Raw genomic sequence first — 16,660 nt, forward strand, 5'->3', positions numbered from 1 at the left:
TTTTTGAAATTTTAAAGTATTTTTTTTTTAATATTGTTTTCGACATCGATTTTGCTTCTAGTGTTTTTCAAATTTAATCAGCCTAGAAAATTACCAAAAATAGCAATAACCTGGGAATTTTTTTTCAAATACATGAAGAACGAAATCAAAGCCTTAAAAAATCATATTCGACATTTTTAAACATATTTTAAGCAATATTACAATCTATATCTTATGTATGTGTGTATATGTTACTAGAAAGTCCACAATATAAAATAGTGTTTTAGCGCGAAAAGCACTGCTCCAAATGCACAAACAACAAAATGAAATGTAATACCGTTATAAATTATTCACCAATCACCAACCACCATATTTAATACATACATACGCACCCATCCACAAAAGCACACCCACAGCAGCACAAACCCTCACAGCCATGCACAGAAGTCAAGCGTTCACGCACCCCACACACATACACATACATAAACAAGCATATCCTCAAGTGCATAAATTATTGCTTATAGATTTTGTTTCATTTCAATTGAATTTCGTTGATTTTCGTTTACTTTGATATGTAAAAAATATAAAAAAATATTGCAAATTATAAAATATTAATTAAAAAAGTAAAAAAAATGCTCAAATAATTAATAAGTTGTGTTGTCATATACGTTTTGCGCTTATAAATAATGCTTATTTAAAAAATATACAACAATTAATTATATATTACATATAGATGTATGTGTAAAATCGTATTTGCCTCGGCGGCGTTCGTTGATCATTTTTACTAGTTCTCCATAGTTGTTGCATTACGCGTTTGCCTTGCGAACACCACGCAATCTTTTAATTTAGTGCAAAGCATTGCCAACGCCATTTTTCACTTTGATTTACATTGTATGCCACATAAGTATATATATATATATATAATAAATAGTAAATGCTGCCTTGTGGCAGCAACGCTTCTTGTTAACGACACAAACGCATTTCTTGCAATCCTTTCGCTGCAAAATTTAAAATTATAAATTTCATTTGTTGAAAATTATTCGCAAAAAAGCTCATAGCTAAAGGGTTAAGAGAATTTATTAGCAATTTTATGCAAAATTTTACCAAAAACACAAAAAATTTGAAATTTGAAAAAAATTTTAATTTTTCAAAAATGCAACGTTGCTTAGTTTAAGTAGCGTTTAAGTACAGTTATTGATAAAATTTCGCTTGAATTGCGACGTGCATTTTTGTAAAATAGTTCATCATATAATTTTAGGGCAGTAAATTTGTTGCCCTTGCCGATTATGCGGCTATGGGACACTCGGAGGTCTCAATGCGCGAAGGTGATGCGATTGAATTGTTGAAGGTGGGCTGTGCTGGCTGGTGGTTTGTGCGTGTTTTAGGTAATTCAATTGTATTATTTAAGTGCCATACGTATGTACATATATACATAAAATAAATATATAATGCAATATATAAATTATGTAAATTTGTAAATGCTTAGTATACATATGTATATGTATGTAAATATGTTGTAACAAAGCACCATCTTTAAAGGAAGTATGAGTAGTTAATATATAGATATATCAGTATATAGTCTATCAGTACATATATTTGTTGTGGTGCTGGTGTTTCTAAGCTTTTTTAATAGTATTATATTTATTTCCACATATCTGGATTTTTTATATATAGTTATATACTAAAGAAAAATTTTCATGCATACGTATCATGTGATCAAATTTGAACCGGATTGACGAAAATTTTCAAAATAGCCATCAAAACATGTTTCTAGACTCTTCTGGAACATTTTCATGTCTGATCAAATTTGAACCGGATTGACGAAAAACTTCAAAATAGCCTCCAAAACATGCTCCTGAAACTCCCATTAACTTTTCTGCAACATTTTTACGTATCATATGATATGATACCGGATTGACGAAAAAACTACAAACTGGCTTTCAAAACATACTGCAACATTTTGAACGATTCCGTAGCCCTGAAACTCAAATCCGGATCCTCCGGATTGACGAAAAACATTCAAAATAGCCTTCAAACGTGCTCCTGAACACTTCTCAAACATTTTCACGTATCGTCTGTTCAAATTTGATCCGGATCGACAAAAAAACTTCAGAATAGCCCTCAATACATGCTCCTGAAACTCCCATCAACTCTTCTGCAACATTTTCAACGATTCCATAGCCCTCAACCCTGAAACTTCTAGCGAACTCGTACTTAAATTTTTTCCATTGTAAAAAATCGCCAGACAAAGTTTTCGCTTCGTAAACAAACAGCTGGCTAAGCCAACATTGACAAAAGGAGAGCAAATCAAAGCATTAAAGAAAGTCTTGTATGTTTTCCGAGCAAACTTCGCACGAACATAAAAGGGTTATACCAACATAAAAAACGGGTTTTCTTTGTCCCTTCAGTTTTTGGACGCAGTTTAAAAGCATAGTCCAGGTCAAATTTGATCATATGTATGCAAATATTTCGAGAGCATCTAATTCTGGCAACAGATGTTGAACTGTAAATTTTTATGAAAATTATATTTTTTTTATTCCGTTCAAGCGAATGACCCCTTAAAAACGTCCATATCCAAAAGTAGTTGTGATATATGTATGTATTAGCAATAGTAGTTATGCGTTTGTTCCACAATAATGTTGCTAGAACAATTTTGAGCCACAACTGTTGCTAGTAGTAAGCTTTACTAAAGACATGTTCTTCTATTTCCAATGTAATATTATATATTTGTTTTCATATCCAATTGTTGCAAAAGTAGCTTTGGAGATATATTAAAAACATTTCGAGCAACAATATTGCTACAAAAATGTTGCCAGATACAAATTACTCTCTCAAATGTTACGCAACATCTTTAGGTTAGGTTAGGTAAATAAGCTGACTTCTCGTGAAGCCATGAATGCGCTTGGACTGCAAGAGACGCTTGAAAGTTGTGATGCGCAGAACTCCTAGGTATGGATTAAAAAGATATGCGACGGGCATATCAACAAAACGCATAGCGCATGCCAAAAATGTATTGAGGCGGTTAATATCAATTCCAAGCCACTTGCCGAATTCGTTTGGGAACCAAAATGCTTCAACCTTAGCCTGCCGAAAGCTAGACAGTGAATGAATAAGTGTTTGGATGTTTCTGCCTCATCTTCCTCATTGCAACTTTGACAAGTTGCGTCCTCCAGAATCTTTAGCTTCAATCGTGAGTGCCAATGAGACAGTATCCAGTTACTCCTTAACTAGCTTTAAGCTTATTATCAACGAGGCCTGTATAACAGCTCTGCCACTTTTGCTTGAAAGGCTAAACAGCCGTATGGCAGTCTGAAACAAGAGTTGATGAGAGCTAAAGACAGAATATTACCCTTCCAACCTGCTCCTTAAGCTTCAATTTAATCGGTAAAAAAAAACTCACTGTGCTTCTTTTCCAGTGGCTCCACAATAGCCACATATCTCTCGGCAACCCCCGCTTCCCAATAGCTGCTTTATAACAATAATAAGGTAACCTCTCTATTTCCTCAACATTGGGCTTTCTTGATTGCTATCTCTATTTTTATCATGGAAGAGTCAGCTTTTCGACAGTATAAGTCGAGAACCTCCTAATGGTGGAAGAGGTGCATCCGAGATTTTATACACCCTGGTAACTAAAACCAGTTCAGTTTTATTTTGATTGACAGCCAAGCCGCGCTCTTCCACACAGCTAAGTACCACATTGAGGTACTCTTGTGTTAACTCGTAAACGATACCCAGAAATGTTACTTTAACCATACAGAGCAACGTCATCGGCATCGAACTCTTGAAGCATTTCTGCCACAACTTTAATCATTATTTCCCAAACGTGACTAGCAACACGTGTGCAAAACAAGTTAAGCCTAAAATTGACGCTATTTGTAAATCTCAAAGTCAAATGTTGCTAAGCAATGTTGACGAAAATTTCTTAACATAATTAACAATTTGTTGCCAAAACGATTTAATTTAGATATGTGTATTTTTATGTAAGTGTTGCGTAACAATGTTGCTAGCAACAAATATTAGTTTAGCAACATAATGACAGCGTTTTTTCATATAATGTAAACTTTATGCTGTAATTTCTATTTCAGTAATAAATATTAAAAGCTTGTTTGACACAATACCGGTTGTCCATTATCTAACTTTTAATCGCACCCTAATATACATTAAATCTGAAATTCAAATGTTGCTAAGCAATGTTGCCGAAGAAATTTTTAACATAATTAATAATTTTTTGCCAAAACTATTTAATTTTGATAGGTGTATTTTTATGTAAATGTTGCGCAACAATGTTGCTAGCAACAAATATTAGTTTAGCAACATGTTGACAACAATTTTTGTTTTAAAGTAAATTGTTTGCTGCAATTTCTGTAACAAATATTAAAAGCTTGTTTAAGACAATATAGGTCTTACATTATCTAACTTTTAATTGCACCCTAATAAACATTAATGTGTGGTTGATAATGCAAAAAACTGATATGATCGAATATGCAAAATACCACATTTGGCCGATTTATTGCTTGATAATGTTGCTAAAGATTAGAATTTTTAGTGATAGTTAGCCACTTGCTCTAACAGCAGTGATGCCAGATTTTAATAAAAATTAAATAAAACTGTAATAAAAATATTTTTTTAATAAATGTGAGATATTTAATAAATATATTAAATTATTTTATTAAAAACTGCATTTAGCTTGCTAATACGAACATTCTAGTTATTAATGGAAAAAAATATTCTTGTAATAAATTTATTACTTTTTATTTATAAATTATGAGTTATTTAAGCAATATATTAAATAATTTATTAAAAACTAAATTTAGCATGCATTTACTATAAATATTAAAAAAAATTGTATAAAATCTAATTTTTCACTATTTTTTTCTTCAACGCCTTTCTCATTCCCACAGAAGCCAATGCAGAGGGTTGGACTCCAGCGGCATATTTGGAACCGCTCAATCGAAAATCTTCTCGAAGCTCGAGCCGCAATCAGGAGCGAATAAACTTAACCAAATGTGCTGAGTAAATTAACAAACAACAAAAACAAAAGCTAAATTTATTTAGCGGTAGGAAGTATAATAGAGGAAAGCGGAAAGAGAAAAAACGGGCCTTTTGGAAATGTTCGCAGATTCTTAGAATTGAAATCGCATACAGATTTATACATACATATACATACATACATAAGTATTTAACATTTAACAAACAACAAAGCAAACCTAAACAGGAATCCAATTGATATTAATGAAATGAACGGAACAATTCAAAACAATTTACATACAAATTTCACTTTTGAAGAAATCTTTTCTGATTTACATACATATGTATGGTACATAAATAGCTTGCTAGCGCAGGCAATTGTATTGAAGTCAAAAATATATACTATATACAAGATTAAAGCTTTACATTTACATATATATAGTACGTGGACAGAAAAAATAACGCCATTACCTACAAAAATTGAAATTCTAACAAAATTTAGCTTCAAAATTGCAGGGGTGAAATCAAAAAATAGAGAAACTGTACATAATATTGAAAAAACATCCAGTAAACTTTATTTTTTTTTAATTTATAAATACTTTATTTTAAATTTTTTTAAATTATTTATTTAATTAATTTTTTTTAATTACTATTTAATTTTTTTTTTCAATTATTTATTTTTTAAATAAATAAAAAAATTAAATAAATAAATAAAAATTTAAAATAAATAAATTTATTTAATTAATTTTCTTAAATAAATAACCAATTAAATTTTTTGAGTTATTTAAATAAATATAAAAATCAAATTAATAAAAAAATTAAAAAAATTATAAACAAAATAATTAAATAAATAATTTAAGAAATTAATCATTAAATAATTTAAGAAAATTAAAAAATATTAATTAATTTTTTTAAATTATTAAATTTATTTATTAATTCTAATTTTTTTTATTTATTACTTTGTTTTAATTTTTTACACAATTTATTTTAACATGCAAAATTAAATAATTTTTTTAATATTGAATTTTATAAAAATACTGAATTCAATTAAAAATCAAATATATAAATAATAAAATAAAATTAATTAATTAATTAATAATTTAAGAAAATTAGAAAAGAATTAATTAATTTTCTTTTAATTTTTTTAATTATTAAATTTTTTATTTTTTATAGGTTTTTTATTTATTTCTTTTTTATTTTTTTCAACAAATTATTAATTATAATTAATTTTTTTTCAAAAATGCAAAATTAAATTATTTTTTTTTACAGAGTTTCTTAGCATATTTTTATGTAAATTTGTTTTTTTTTCATACATATATACTACACATGTATGTGTTGTATGTATTCGAATTTTAATTTATATTTATTTTAACAGTTTAATTCGATTGCAAACTTTTACTTTTGTTATAAATTTTAAACATCAATGAGCTTAATTATTGTAAAAAAATGTATAGTCTCTGTAAATCCTTATTTATTTTATATTACTTTTCGCATTAATTTCCTATTAACATATCATTGGAAATAATTTACTAGGAAAATATGAAAAATGTACACCAGCTGGTAAAAAAAATAATTTTTTTATTAAATATGTAAGCAAAAGTGAAATATGGAAACAAAAATAAAAATTATAAATAAAAAGTAACTAAAATAAGCACAGTTGTATATACAAATTGCTTGAATTTCTTTGGAGGCCCAACAAACTTCTAATCAAAATATTTGTATAAGCAAACAATTGCTAAATTCTAAGCATATTTATTCACAAATTTAAAGTTATATAATACATAGACAACTAGTTACATACAAAAAAAAACTGATAACACCAAGAAAATAGTAAAAAAAAATTATAAAAAAAATTAAAATTAAAATAAAATTTAAAAAATTAAATTAAAATAAAAACTGCTAAGTAAAATATAAAAAATTAATTAAACTTTTTTTTTTTTAATAAAACAAAAACAAAATTAAAACTAAAAAACAAACTTAAAATAAAATGAAAAATTAAATATATAAATAAAATATACATATGTATATACATACATATATACATATGTATATGTATGTATTTATGCAGATTAGTTGAAATTGCTAAGTATTTTTGTACAATTATCGAAAAAAAGAAATATTGTATAAGAAAGTGCGTTTCTGTTGAATTTTTAGTTGTTTAAACATATGTATATTTAAAATTTTCATTAACGTACTTATTGTAATTAGCACACGAAAAGCATTAGTTTCATATATTTATGTATATAAGCATACAAACATACATACACTTACGTACGAATGTATTTGTATGTATGTATATGAAAGTTTACATACTATATACATACATAACCTTAAAAACAGTTTGCAAGGGTTAAAGTATAAGTTTTTTTATTTATAAGTAGTAAATAAATGCAAAGAAGTGTTGGTATAACCTTTCACAAACAAACATTTATGAAAAAAAAATTAAAAAAACATAAATTATTAATTATAGTCAATAAATATGTATAAAAGCGCGAGTAAACGTCTCGACAGGCATGCATATGTATATTATATAACTAAAATGCATATATAAAATAACAACTATTATTAACTTATTGTAAAAACTGCAAAAAATTTATCGAATTAAGTATGCAAAAATACCTGCTTAAATATAAATATTTCTAAAGTTAATATCATCTATTATAATATATATAAAATATCAAAAACGAAAAGCGTCTAAAATAAAATATGTTCGAAATCCAAATGCGCTGTTGTTTTATTAAATATGGAACTAAGAAATCGTAAATTTAAAAGTTAAATGAAAAATTAAATTTTTTAATTTTTATGATAGTTTTTATACTCTAAACAGGCTACACTAAGTTTGTCACCGTATTTGTAAGACCCAGAAGAAAACTTCGGAGTCCACTTAAATTAAAGCATTATACTCGTAAATTATTATGTCTGTCAGTCTTTACAGCTGACTGCATATAAGCGAAATAGTCTCTCAGTTCTGTCATAAGATAATCCACATACATACGCATACGCCTCCGGCCACCTGTGCGCTGCGAACCCTCAGCCTTTCAAATTTAGAGCTGGAAAGCTCCTGTGGCGTTATTTGCCTGCTCTTCCGTTTCGCAATTTGGGTTTGGATAGCCTAAAACGGTGCCTTTTCGCTACCTCGCCTGACTGATCGCCTGCTTTAGGCCAGCACCGCTCATGTTCTCTCTGCGAGGGTCATCATGCCCGCCGGCGTTGCTGGCTGGCGGTAGAGCGAGCAACCGGCCCACCTTTTTCCTTTTTCTCCTCCTTCAGTGAACACCATTTAAGCAAATACACTGTTTTGTTGTTGTGGTACTTGCATAAAATAATTCTCATTTTTGGTAGAATACTACCAAATTGACAGTTGTTATGAAAACCGAGGTTCCAACGGTTTCATTTTAGATTTGAAAAACCACAACTTTTTAAAATTAAAACAAGGCACGCCCACCAGTAACAACACACATTAGAAACTTTTTTTGTTTTTTTCTAAGTTTTATTTATTATGTAAATAATATTTATTCAATATACACTTTATATAGAAGTTTAACTTTTCAAGATATACAACACTTTCACCAGCTTTTGCGGTGTGCTCCTTATACGGATTATGTATATATGTATGTATTAATCTTTTTAAGTATTTACTAAAGTTCTATATTTTTTACTTAATTTACAAGTTGCTATTTAACTTTACAAAAGAACAAATATGTGAAAAATACAGAAAAATGCACTAATTTTTACGCAGAAATTGCAATACTTAACGTCACGTTACTGTACACACAAACACACACACATCGAGGAGACCATAAACAGTTACGGAAAGTAGCTTGTAGATGAATTTTGCAAGCAATTGCAGACAAGTAGAACTATAAACACTTTCTTCCAAGTAAAAAGATGTGCATTTATTCAAATAGCAGACAAACGAAATTTGCAAATTGTAGCATATTTATATTTAGTTATTATACAAGTGGCGCAAGCTTGTGCAATGTGTTAAAGTAAAGTGAAATTGTGACGTCCAGCGAAATACACTCAACGCAGAATACAAGTAAATAAAAAGAATACTTTTGCGCACATTGCTAAAGCAAAGTGGAAGCAATACCAGACAGCGAATTATAGCAGACATCAATTTGAAAGAAATAATAATAATAATTTCGCAAAGGATTTGGACGATTATGGAATGTGTTTAGTTTAAGATGAAAATTGTCGATTAATGCTTGTCGAAACTTAGCAGCATACTGAAGGTTCGAAATCAAAGAACATTTTGTTTGCTGAAATTTCCACAAAACAAAATTATGTTCCGTTATTTACATCAACTGTAAGTACACAAATAATGTTAAAGAGTTACTCAATGGTTTTGTAAAACTATATTCTTGCATTGATAACTGCAGACACCGCTTAGTAAAATTAAAAAAAAAAAATCAACAATAACGACGACGCTGATGAACTTGAGGTGACACACTGTGTTGCAGTACTCCATAATTGCTCCCACTTAATGTCTCCGCAATGCTTGACACAACCTGAGCTGCGTTTTTTTATTTAGAGATGGCTGCTAGCTACAACTTCAACAATATAAGATGACGGTGGCGAAATTTAGAACATAATACGTCAACGAACTAAACAAGTGGTTGTTGATTTTTTAGGTTTGTTAGGTTTTATGTTACTCGGTCTCTTAAATTAATTGGCAGTTGCTCTGCTGTTGACATAGAATTGTTGGGCGGACAACAATAGAGTCAGCACATAGATGCAGGCAGCAATCCAGCAATTGTAGGCATTCTAAAAAACAAAATTAAAATTTAGTGGAAGGTAAACAAAATTTTAAAAATGTAAGTAAAAATTAACTTAAATGAAGATTCTAAAATGGTTTGACTGTGATGTTAGCGTGATCAAGGTCATGAACACAAATCACGAGTATATGGAAGTATTTGTATATCCAATTAATTATTTCACTATACCTGGTTATACGCAGCATTGGCTGCAGTATAGAATTCTTCTACAGATGTGTATTCTTCTTTGATAGGCAAATCTTCAATTAGCGCAACACTGTGTATAAAGAAGAAAACACCCATCAACACCTGAAACAAAGAAAACAAAATTTTGCAAATTATTTGGAGCTCAAGAATATAATGCAAACTGCACATGTAAATTTACTAAACTATTACGTAGTCACATATTTTACATTAATTTTTACATTTTTATCTTGTATGGCTTATCTATTCCAGAGGAAATCACCAATAACTAATATTACACAAAGTGCTGGTTACTCACCAATTGTATGATTCCCCAAACGGAGATGATCAAACCGCAGAGCGACAATTTTGGACCACAAATTTTCATTTTTGCTGATTTATTTATTTGTGTTACACTGAAAGGTAAACGGTGACTTTTCTTCTTAAACCTCGTACAATTTTCCGCAAGGAAAACTTACAAATTTTCAGCCGTCGTCGAATTGAAGTTGAAGAAATTCGCGAAGAAAAATGTCAGTCAGGTGAAAAATATAATCACATGACAGCTTCGACCAGTACGACGAGTGCTGTCTGACTTTAACGATTGACATTAAATATTTTTAATGGATTTTTGCAATGAATTGAGGGATTTTCGTGCTGACAGCCAAAGAAGATGTAAGTTTAATATTTCATAAGATTAAGAAAAATCTAGTGAATGTGAGTAGGAAGCGTACGTAAAACAGTTAAATAAAAATAATTTATACACAATAAAATAAATATTTTTCAAAACAGCTTTGATTAATAATTGTTCCACACAATGCGTTTTCCATCACTGTTGTAATTTGCGTTTCACAATAACGCATGCTTCCTCTTTTTTATAGTATGTAAGTCACAATTAGTTATACAAAAATCATGAATGACTTTTTAGGTGTAATACAACTAAGAAAATAAATAAAAATATAAATAAAGGCGACGGGAACAACAAAGTTCACAAAAAATTTACGCACTGTAAATAAATGCAAATTAATCAATGAGATATTGACAGCTAAGTATCATAAAGTAGCCAGTGAGTGCCCGATAATGCCAACAAATATTTACCACGAAAGACAGACGCGTCAGCTATGCGCGCTTCATACGCTCAATAATCTTTTCCAAGGTAATATATATTCTGTTATTCCAACATTTTATATTAGAAACATCTATTAAAGGTGAACAGTCCTACACGAAAGAACAATTGGATCAAATATGCAACGACCTAAGTCCAAATGTTTGGATCAATCCACATCGTTCGCCGTTGGGTTTAGGCAATTATGACATTAATGTTATCATGACGGCACTACAATTGCGGAACTGCGAAGCAGTTTGGTTTGATAAACGCAAGTAAATGAAAAATAGTAATTAACCAAAATTATTTGCTTACGACATTATTTCATTATATTTACACATCTGTAGAGACCCGTCCTGCATTGATTTGGATGCAATTGTCGGTTTCATTCTTAACGTGCCTTCGGACTACAAATTCGCATTCGTCACATTGCCATTGCAAAAACGTCACTGGATAGCCGTACGTCGTATCGATGGCAAGTACTACAATTTAGACTCGAAATTGCGGGAGCCCGAATGCATTGGGGGCGAGACTGATTTAATAGCCTATCTGAGGGCACAACTAGAAACAAACAAGCGGGAATTGTTCGTTATAGTTGAGAAAACGTCAACGTCTAGCGAACAACAAAATGCGAATTGGTTGAAATCTGAGACAATAGCGAAACCGCCAAGCGACCGGAATGGCTCCGGCCATATAGCCTAAAGGAAGATTGAGACAAATTTATGTGTTCTCTAGTCGTTTACATCTTATAAAAATATTAAGTAAAATGCGACAGCTTAAAATGTTAACGGCTTTCGTGCAATTCAAATGATTTCTCTCACTGCTTGATACTATTTTCTACATGCAATTCTTAAGAATTAAGGATAATATAATAAGTCTCGAACAAACTTTTGCGAAACCCCAGAAACCAATAATGTACAAGTGTGGAACAGAAGCGCAATGTCAACTATACAAATATTTCGTATTATTCAATCAATTGAATTAAAACAATAACTGTATATATAAATTTGTATGTAAAAATCTTTATTAGAGTTCTGTAAAAATTATATATGTATAAAAGACATAATTTACGAATATAACAATGTATAAAAGACAAAAGTTTATCGTGTAATCAATATATGTATATATTTTTTTAGATTTTTAAATTAAAAGATATGTATATTCATATACATATTTATTCGAAACGGACGTATGATGTTTATAAAACATGTTTTAGACATTACATAAACTTTGTCGATACTTGTACTGGAGTAGAAATACTAATTGACTAAAAACTAGACGTAACATGATGATTATTGGCCATTTTGCCGAACTCATTAAAAAAATGGACGGATTTTCGAGATTCATGTTCGTAAATAAAATATTTTGTTTTTATAGTTTAGTGAAATATTTCTCAGATGTCGGTTTGTATTCCACCAGCTTTGGGTAGTGCAGCGGCTGCTGCAGCAGCAGCGGCAGATGTACTCTGACCGGGTGGTGGACGCCTTGGTCTAGTTGGTTCCGGTGCAAAATATTGTTGCGCCTGTTGTTGGTAAAACTCATCTGTGGGACCGCCATATTCACTTATATCACGATTACTAATTTCATTTAAATGACGATAACGTTCACGACGTGCTTCCACTATATATAATACACCGGCTGGTAATAACATGACGCCACCAACCACAGCTAAAGCAAATGACCAACCCATATCATTGTTTTGCCATCCTGGCATCCAATCACGGGAATCTCCTTTCGCACCGAATATTACAACAGCGATAAAGCCGAATATTGAAGCTAGTACTTGGAAGGATCCAATAGTTAACAGTAGGAACACATAACGGTCGTCGTCACGAGAGGTACGCAAAAATGATAATGTCAGCGGCAAAGCGATGAGACACAACACAAAGCAGAGTGTTGCAAAAACTTGCACAGCAACATAGAAACTTGGTAGAAGAAAATCGTGTATAATGTAATATTCTTCCTCGAATACCCACATGCATCCATTAAAGACGGTATCGTAGAATCGATGTATATCCTGGAAATTTCGGAAACACACTTCCCATAGTCCAAGATTTGTAAAGCGAGGATTGTCAATACGACCATCTGTAATTAGCCAGTAGGGTGTGACGAATGCAATTAGAAACAATATAAATGATATAGCCGAAATTCCAACTGCTATGCGTGTTGTGCGATTACTGGCGCCCATGATGGTTATTTATCACAAACTTAAAAAAAAGAATCCAATTAAATATGCTACAATAAAGTTATTAACGAAAATAAAAATCTCACTAGAAAACAAAATTGTTTTTGTTCCTTTTCCACGCCCAAATCAAAAATTGAATGACACACTGGCCTCAATAGTTGCCACATTAGCAATCTGATGTTTTATGTTTACAAATGTAAGCTTTCTCTTGTATTCGTCTTTATTTGGGCAATATTTTTACTAAACAGACCACAAAGTTTTTTAGATTTATTTTATATTTATTGTATGAAAATTTTGTGTGCATATAGTTTTGGAAGCTCACTCACCAAAAATCAAATGAAGAAACTCAAAAATCACGCAAAATTTTAAATATTTTTGTCAAACATATGGCAGCTTGTCTCTGTGTTTTCTTTGTGTACTCGCTTTGTTAGAGACGCACCTGAAGTTTTTGCTTTTATTTAAGGTATACATTTGTGAAAAGTGAAAAATGTATTTTTAATAAGAAAACATTGTTCTTTTTGTATATTGTAACTAAAAGAGTTTAAAAAAACGTAACCAAATTAGTGGTATCGTTTCGGAATATTGAACACTTCGAAGGTGGTATAAAACAACCTTCGATATCTGCCAGACTGTTTTGTGCAAACACACAGATTCACACGCATACAAATATACGTAAAAGTAGTCCATTCAACTTTGTCGAGAATTAATTCAAAAGCAGAGTAAAAGGGATAATGGCTTCCGAAATTGAAGTTGTAAATCTCAACAACTTTGAGAAAATACAGAATTTTCTAAATGACTCAGCGTACAAGGAAATATTGGAAAATAGTGAAAACTTCAATACACGATTGTGTATCGAACGTCGTCTACGTATGCCATTTTTGGATCCGCAAACTGGTGTTGCGCAGACACATTGTGCTTTATTCATGAAACAACGTCAACGTATGCCTGGTTTTCGGGACGGCCAAATATACACTTATCCATCAGCACGTTGGCGCAAACCGAAACGTCAGTATTTGCTTAATCATCACCATAGTTACCGGGCCTACCAGTATCGTGAACCACATTACCATCAATCCACTGGCAATGCCTCAGGGCGCGATCATTATCAAACAGAAAGTGCAGGTAGGCATATTTATGGTATAACTATAACTTTTGAAATGCGTTGTTACATTGAGCCCATTGCAATGGCAAAAAACAGAGTCAATAAAAGTGCTTGCTGTATTTGTTTTGTAAACAATCGCTTTAATTTCTACTTATCTTTGTATTTATGTTATCACTTTTATACTTGTTAGCAATCGTCGCAGCAGATGGTAATTCTATGAGTGCTTCAGGTGATAATGACAGCAAAGATTCGCATGCCAATCCAGAAAAGGATTGGTTCCATGAGGACATTGACATGTCGCACTATCACCATGTCGATGATTTCGAGGAAGATTTTGAATCAGATAATGACTACGATGATATAGCGTATAGTAGCCGTGGTAAACGTAAGCGCGGTTCACGCTCTGCTCGCAAAAGTACAGCAACTGCTGATGGCACACCAAAACGTGGTCGTAAAGGTGGCGGTATGTTAAATTAATTTAAAATGAAAAAACTTCAAATGTTTATATTTACGTTTTCCTTTATAGGCAGTCGTCGGCGCAATAACGCAGATGGTGAAGGTGGTGGTCGTCGACGTGGTGGCGCTAGTAATGCCAATAACAACAATGCAAATACAGCTGCTGCGGCAGCTGCCGCGGCTGCTGCTGTGGCGGCAGCAGCTAGTGCTGTAGCTTCTAGCATGGAGATTAGCAACTCGAACTCAGCTTCGCCGATTGGTACGAATGATGAAACTTCACAATCGGCAATTGTAATGCCAACTACTGCTGCACCGAGTGCGGGCACAACTTTCGATAAAACCATAAGCGAACCGAATGTAGTGGCCACTGCCGCTGCTGTCACTACTGATGTTGTTGCGCCCGTACTACCCAGTACAAGTGCTGTTAGTGGTGTTACAACTGTCGCTGCCGCACCAACTGTTACACCACCTGTGACAGTGGCTGCAAGTGTTGCTGCTCCAGTTGTTGCAGCTGGTGGTGCCGTAAAGAAAGATCTTAAAAATAAACTGCGCACCGATCGCGAGGTAGCCACGCCATCAACTTATTGCGATTTCTGTTTGGGTGATCAGCGTGAGAACAAAAAGACAAATTTACCCGAAGAATTAGTGTCATGTTCAGATTGCGGACGTTCCGGTCATCCCTCTTGTCTACAGTTTACGCCAAATATGATTATCTCGGTGAAACGTTATCGCTGGCAATGCATCGAATGCAAATATTGTTCCATATGTGGCACTTCGGACAATGATGATCAATTGTTATTCTGTGACGATTGTGATCGCGGCTATCATATGTACTGTTTGTCACCACCATTAATAACGCCGCCCGAGGGTTCGTGGAGCTGTAAACTTTGTATGGATGAGTTTCATAAGGATGAAAAATAATAAAGCTTAAAAGCGATGGCCAACGAAATATAAACAAACATAATGAATACCACTTCCAGTAAATAGCAACAATGGAAATAGACTGAGTTGAATTAAGAGCACGAAATTGTTTAAAGCGGAGCACTGCGACTTGGTCTTATACAAATATATAAAGTTTTCTCATTTATATTTTCGTTTTAAGTTAAAAGTGCAGTATTGTCGCATATTAATACTTAAAGTAACGTCATATTGCATTGTTTACATTTTTTATTACATTTTTCCTTTTAATTTAATTTTCAAATGTCAACTGACAGCGTCACAACATTTTTAAGAGCTTTCATGTAATTTTTTCTTATTTTAACTTAGTTTAAGTGAAAAAGATTCATACAATGGCAACTTTTTGTGTTTTAGATTATTAATTAGTCATATAATGCCCATTATGCCGCCGCTAATCTAAGCAACTTAATCAACTTTTAACCGTGAAGTATATAATAGTATTGTATCTGGAAGGCCCAATTAATGGCACGATACAAGTATTTTGCTTTTATATGTTTCTTTGTGCAAATATATTAAAATCATATTGAATTTGGCTGATAAATCTATATATGATCAGTAAAAGTAATGACGAACATGGTATTGCAATTAATCTCAATTTCTATTTAGTTCAGTAAACTTGTAAGTGTAATGTGTGAATTATAAATAAATATACATTTTATAAGTTTATAACTGTAATTTGCTAAAATTCAAACTATCTTCCAAATTTTGGGCAATAATTGCAAATTTAATTATTGAAATTAGTTTAATTATAATATGATAAATATTCAGCTGTACAACCATATACCAATACATATAAACATTTGAAAGTACGCATAAATGGGTATATAGTGCAACTCATTAATATTTATTGCAATGTGCGCTCACAATTATCGTCATGATGAGCTTAATAAGAATAAATCCTTACTTTCAACACAATAAGCTTGGTTGTTGATAAATTTTTACAACTTTAGGGGCAAACTTCGTTATGGGTA

General features: G+C 31.6%; 5 protein-coding genes and 1 long non-coding RNA gene across 11 annotated transcripts in view; 4 read left to right on the forward strand and 2 right to left on the reverse strand.

The window, feature by feature from the left end:
• Positions 1-5,366, forward strand: part of LOC126756272 (uncharacterized) — a 40,983-nt gene extending 35,617 nt beyond the window's left edge. For 2 of the 5 annotated variants that reach the window (XR_007666569.1, XM_050469216.1), the window contains exon 9: positions 1,238-1,332. Coding sequence is in view for 2 of the 5 variants with exons in the window: in XM_050469213.1 (XP_050325170.1) it covers positions 1,238-1,364; positions 4,881-4,996 (243 nt within the window). In the remaining 3 variants the exon portion in view is untranslated. Of the gene's footprint in view, positions 1-1,237; positions 1,365-4,880 lie in introns of those variants that run through there. The other 3 variants (XM_050469213.1, XR_007666568.1, XM_050469215.1) reach the window with 3 other exon arrangements.
• A 3,920-nt stretch (positions 5,367-9,286) lies between these two features.
• Positions 9,287-10,465, reverse strand: LOC126755088 (ribonuclease kappa-B). Its single transcript, XM_050467407.1, has 3 exons — positions 10,207-10,465; positions 9,894-10,013; positions 9,287-9,714 (listed from the first exon to the last, which is right to left on the reverse strand). Exons 1-3 carry the CDS (start codon positions 10,273-10,275, stop codon positions 9,616-9,618), a joined length of 288 nt encoding a protein of 95 aa, XP_050323364.1. The 5' UTR covers positions 10,276-10,465; the 3' UTR covers positions 9,287-9,615.
• On the forward strand, positions 9,993-10,416 carry LOC126755089 (uncharacterized). Its single transcript, XR_007666453.1, has 2 exons — positions 9,993-10,079; positions 10,161-10,416. It is a non-coding gene; the product is annotated as an uncharacterized LOC126755089 (long non-coding RNA).
• Positions 10,466-10,770: 305 nt separating the features above from the next.
• LOC126755087 (josephin-like protein) lies at positions 10,771-12,090 on the forward strand. The gene is made up of 3 exons (XM_050467405.1): positions 10,771-11,040; positions 11,093-11,264; positions 11,337-12,090. Exons 1-3 carry the CDS (start codon positions 10,965-10,967, stop codon positions 11,689-11,691), a joined length of 603 nt encoding a protein of 200 aa, XP_050323362.1. The 5' UTR covers positions 10,771-10,964; the 3' UTR covers positions 11,692-12,090.
• LOC126755086 (uncharacterized) lies at positions 11,992-13,352 on the reverse strand. The gene is made up of 2 exons (XM_050467404.1): positions 13,261-13,352; positions 11,992-13,196 (listed from the first exon to the last, which is right to left on the reverse strand). The coding sequence occupies exon 2, from the start codon at positions 13,175-13,177 to the stop codon at positions 12,383-12,385; it is 795 nt and encodes a 264-aa protein (XP_050323361.1). The 5' UTR covers positions 13,178-13,196; positions 13,261-13,352; the 3' UTR covers positions 11,992-12,382.
• Positions 13,353-13,582: 230 nt separating this feature from the next.
• On the forward strand, positions 13,583-16,607 carry LOC126757222 (zinc finger protein ubi-d4 B). Of its 2 annotated transcripts, XM_050470941.1 has the most exons (4): positions 13,583-13,637; positions 13,713-14,296; positions 14,467-14,739; positions 14,803-16,607. In XM_050470941.1, the coding sequence occupies exons 2-4, from the start codon at positions 13,906-13,908 to the stop codon at positions 15,651-15,653; spliced, it is 1,515 nt and encodes a 504-aa protein (XP_050326898.1). In that variant the 5' UTR covers positions 13,583-13,637; positions 13,713-13,905; the 3' UTR covers positions 15,654-16,607. The 2 variants fall into 2 exon arrangements, with proteins under 2 accessions (XP_050326898.1, XP_050326897.1); XM_050470940.1 differs by having other exon boundaries at positions 13,586-14,296.
• The last annotated feature ends 53 nt before the right edge of the window (positions 16,608-16,660 follow it).

The sequence above is a fragment of the Bactrocera neohumeralis genome, chromosome 4, assembly GCF_024586455.1.
Source record: "Bactrocera neohumeralis isolate Rockhampton chromosome 4, APGP_CSIRO_Bneo_wtdbg2-racon-allhic-juicebox.fasta_v2, whole genome shotgun sequence".
In the NCBI taxonomy this organism is placed as follows: Eukaryota; Metazoa; Arthropoda; class Insecta; order Diptera; family Tephritidae; genus Bactrocera; species Bactrocera neohumeralis.

Coding starts and splice junctions, on each gene's coding strand:
- LOC126755087 (XM_050467405.1), top strand. CDS start 10,965: ATGCCAACAAATATTTACCACGAAAGACAGACGCGTCAGCTATGCGCG. Junction 11,041..11,092: donor GCTCAATAATCTTTTCCAAG/GTAATATATATT, acceptor CATCTATTAAAG/GTGAACAGTCCTACACGAAA. Junction 11,265..11,336: donor GTTTGGTTTGATAAACGCAA/GTAAATGAAAAA, acceptor ACACATCTGTAG/AGACCCGTCCTGCATTGATT.
- LOC126755086 (XM_050467404.1), bottom strand. CDS start 13,177: ATGGGCGCCAGTAATCGCACAACACGCATAGCAGTTGGAATTTCGGCT.
- LOC126757222 (XM_050470941.1), top strand. CDS start 13,906: ATGGCTTCCGAAATTGAAGTTGTAAATCTCAACAACTTTGAGAAAATA. Junction 14,297..14,466: donor TTATCAAACAGAAAGTGCAG/GTAGGCATATTT, acceptor TATACTTGTTAG/CAATCGTCGCAGCAGATGGT. Junction 14,740..14,802: donor ACGTGGTCGTAAAGGTGGCG/GTATGTTAAATT, acceptor TTTCCTTTATAG/GCAGTCGTCGGCGCAATAAC.
- LOC126755088 (XM_050467407.1), bottom strand. CDS start 10,275: ATGAAAATTTGTGGTCCAAAATTGTCGCTCTGCGGTTTGATCATCTCC. Junction 10,014..10,206: donor TTTGGGGAATCATACAATTG/GTGAGTAACCAG, acceptor TCTTTGTTTCAG/GTGTTGATGGGTGTTTTCTT. Junction 9,715..9,893: donor CCAATGCTGCGTATAACCAG/GTATAGTGAAAT, acceptor TTTGTTTTTTAG/AATGCCTACAATTGCTGGAT.